This window comes from Lathyrus oleraceus, chromosome 4 (genome assembly GCF_024323335.1).
Source record: "Lathyrus oleraceus cultivar Zhongwan6 chromosome 4, CAAS_Psat_ZW6_1.0, whole genome shotgun sequence".
Taxonomy (NCBI): domain Eukaryota; kingdom Viridiplantae; phylum Streptophyta; class Magnoliopsida; order Fabales; family Fabaceae; genus Lathyrus; species Lathyrus oleraceus.
Genome location: NC_066582.1, coordinates 295,492,101 through 295,494,718, shown reverse-complemented (window position 1 = coordinate 295,494,718; position 2,618 = coordinate 295,492,101). Strand labels below are relative to the sequence as shown.

At 29.9% G+C, this 2,618-nt stretch overlaps 1 protein-coding gene across 1 annotated transcript; it reads left to right on the top strand.

Moving 5' to 3' along the window:
• The first annotated feature begins 836 nt into the window (after positions 1 to 836).
• On the top strand, positions 837 to 2,285 carry LOC127075204 (disease resistance protein RPV1). The gene is made up of 2 exons (XM_051016686.1): positions 837 to 1,683; positions 1,879 to 2,285. Exons 1-2 carry the CDS (start codon positions 1,187 to 1,189, stop codon positions 2,162 to 2,164), a joined length of 783 nt encoding a protein of 260 aa, XP_050872643.1. The 5' UTR covers positions 837 to 1,186; the 3' UTR covers positions 2,165 to 2,285.
• The last annotated feature ends 333 nt before the right edge of the window (positions 2,286 to 2,618 follow it).

Below are 2,618 nucleotides of genomic sequence, written 5' to 3'. Positions count from 1 at the left end.
AATCTGAACTTAAAGCTTTCATAACTGTCATAATTGTTTTGAATTTTGTTAGAATAGTTAGTTATGATCCAATATATCTTCGCTTATCATGTATTCTATTGGAACTAGTATAAAGCTGGAATTACTACCGTAACTTGGCAGATTTGACAATAATGAGTAGATATGGCAAAAAAAATCGCTTCAGACCAGACCCTCAGCTCCTATGCTAAATTTAATAAAGAAAATCCAATTTAATTGGGAGTAGATACGACTCCGAGAAAAATTCGATTTTTAATTACCGAGCGGAGGATACTCATATCTTTCCCGCACTCACCCCGTCCCTATCTGATCTGATAAATTTATTTTATTATCTTTATTTTAAATAATTTTACTAAACATTTTAGTTATAACAAAATTATGAAAATTATTATTTATTTTTTTGAAAATATAGATTAAATAATAATGATAAAATAATATTATTATTATTAAAATAATCAAATGTTTAGTTTAATTATTAATTCTTGTTGATATGAATTAATATTCTCCCATTTTCTCTCTAATAATAATCTTGCTATTCTCCCATTTTCTATTTATTCAAAATTCTCAATTTCAACCTTCATTCATATTGCCTCTTTGCAATAGAACAAATATATATTAAACAGCTAGTGGAATTACCTTCAAAATTTAAAAACAAATAAAAAACATCAACTTGAATGTTTAATAGTAAATCTCAGTCAACTTCCCTCTCTGTCTTTAAACGGAATAGACTTTTTATACCTAAAGTTTCTACTATACTATAGTTTTTTCGTGTGTTGAAAATCAGAATTTTATAGAGAAAATTAACTCAAAATTTAAATTTATTAAAACAAAATAAAGTATAAAACTCGATTATGAGAGTGTTCATCTTTTTTATATGATATATGATACATAGGATCTAGCTGGAATTATTCTCAATTCGGTTCGCATCACTTAAAATATTGTCAATTTGTCTGTAGACATTATTTTGTACATATTTTCAACAACCACTAGCTAGTTATATGGAGTAGACTTTTTATGATCCATCTGTAATCACCCTTTTTGTCAATAACTTCGACGAAGCTGCTTGGATGTATTAAATTAAGGAAAGTATAGTATTTATAGAATAATTAGAGAGAAAGAATTTCAATTTTCAACATATCTAACAAGTTTCATAATCTAGCTAAACATTATGCCAAAATCATCATCTTCTTCTTCCTCCGCCACACCAAAAGAAACACATGAAGTGTTCCTTAGTTTCAGAGGCGACGATACTCGCAAGAAATTCACAAGCCATCTCAATAACGCATTAAGAAGGTTAGACATAAAGACCTACATCGACGACAATCTTGAAAGAGGAGATGAAATATCACAAGCTCTCCTCAAGGCGATCGAGGAAGCGAAACTATCTGTGATCGTGTTTTCGAAAAACTATGCGAACTCAAAATGGTGTTTGGATGAAGTTGTGAAGATACTTGAGTGTAGGAAAAATAATAGTCAAGTTATTTTGCCCGTTTTCTATGAAGTTGATCCTTTCCATGTTCGATATCAAAGGGGAAGTTATGCTGAAGCATTTGCGAAACACGAAGAGCGTTACGCGAATAAAATGAACATGGTGCAAAAATGGAGAGATGCTTTGGGCGAAGCTGCCAATACTTCTGGATGGGATTCCTTGTCCAACATCAACGGGTAATTTTCTACTGCTAAATTTTCTGATTACATATTTAATTTGACATTATTATGTTTTAGTTTTCTGGCTAGAGATAGATGTATAAGATTTTTCTTTTAGTTTTCTTTTTTGAGAATTTAATACATGAATATACACCATACATGGATCTATAGATTTTTTCATCATGCATCTCTTGTGAATGTTTCTACAAACAGAATAGAAGCTGAACTTGTTGAGGAAATTGCGAAGGATGTTCTGCAAAAGCTAAACCACGTTGATGTTAGTGATCTAGACAAGCAAATTACGAAATTAGGGCAACTTGCAAAACTTCAGCTTCAATATTATAAAAGCATATCGGATTCCATTTATGAAGAAAGTTACGACGCAACAGTTGAACGCATAACAGAACTTAAAATGATAAGAAGTATTCGAATGCTTCGTTTGGAACCAGAGATGATTTCATTCATGAAAGGTTCAGAAGCCTATGAAAGATTCTTTTAGTTGCATATTACTGAGATCGTTTTATATTTATTTGTCAATGTATCAATTGCGAAAACTTGATTAATTTAACTTTGTATCGTGGAATGCATGAAACTATGAACGGGTTGTTATGTTTTCATTACATTGAATGATTGTTGGTGTTATGTTCCTAGAATGAGTGAGAGTCACGACTCGTGAGCAGGAAGGAATCTTCAGAAATATTCAATTTGACTAATTTTTTTTGTCCTTACTTTTTATTTAACATTCCTTTCCTCCTAAATTACTTACAAGTGACTTTTGGCATTTCATTAATTACATAAAAAGAGAATATTTAAATTTTAAAAAACAAAATGTTTAATTTTACAATACGGTCGTTCATTAATTATATAGAAAATAATTATATAGAAAAATGAAATCAACAAGAGTTAGAAGTTATTTTAGAAACCATTTTGCTTTAGTTTATTACTTTTGTTTA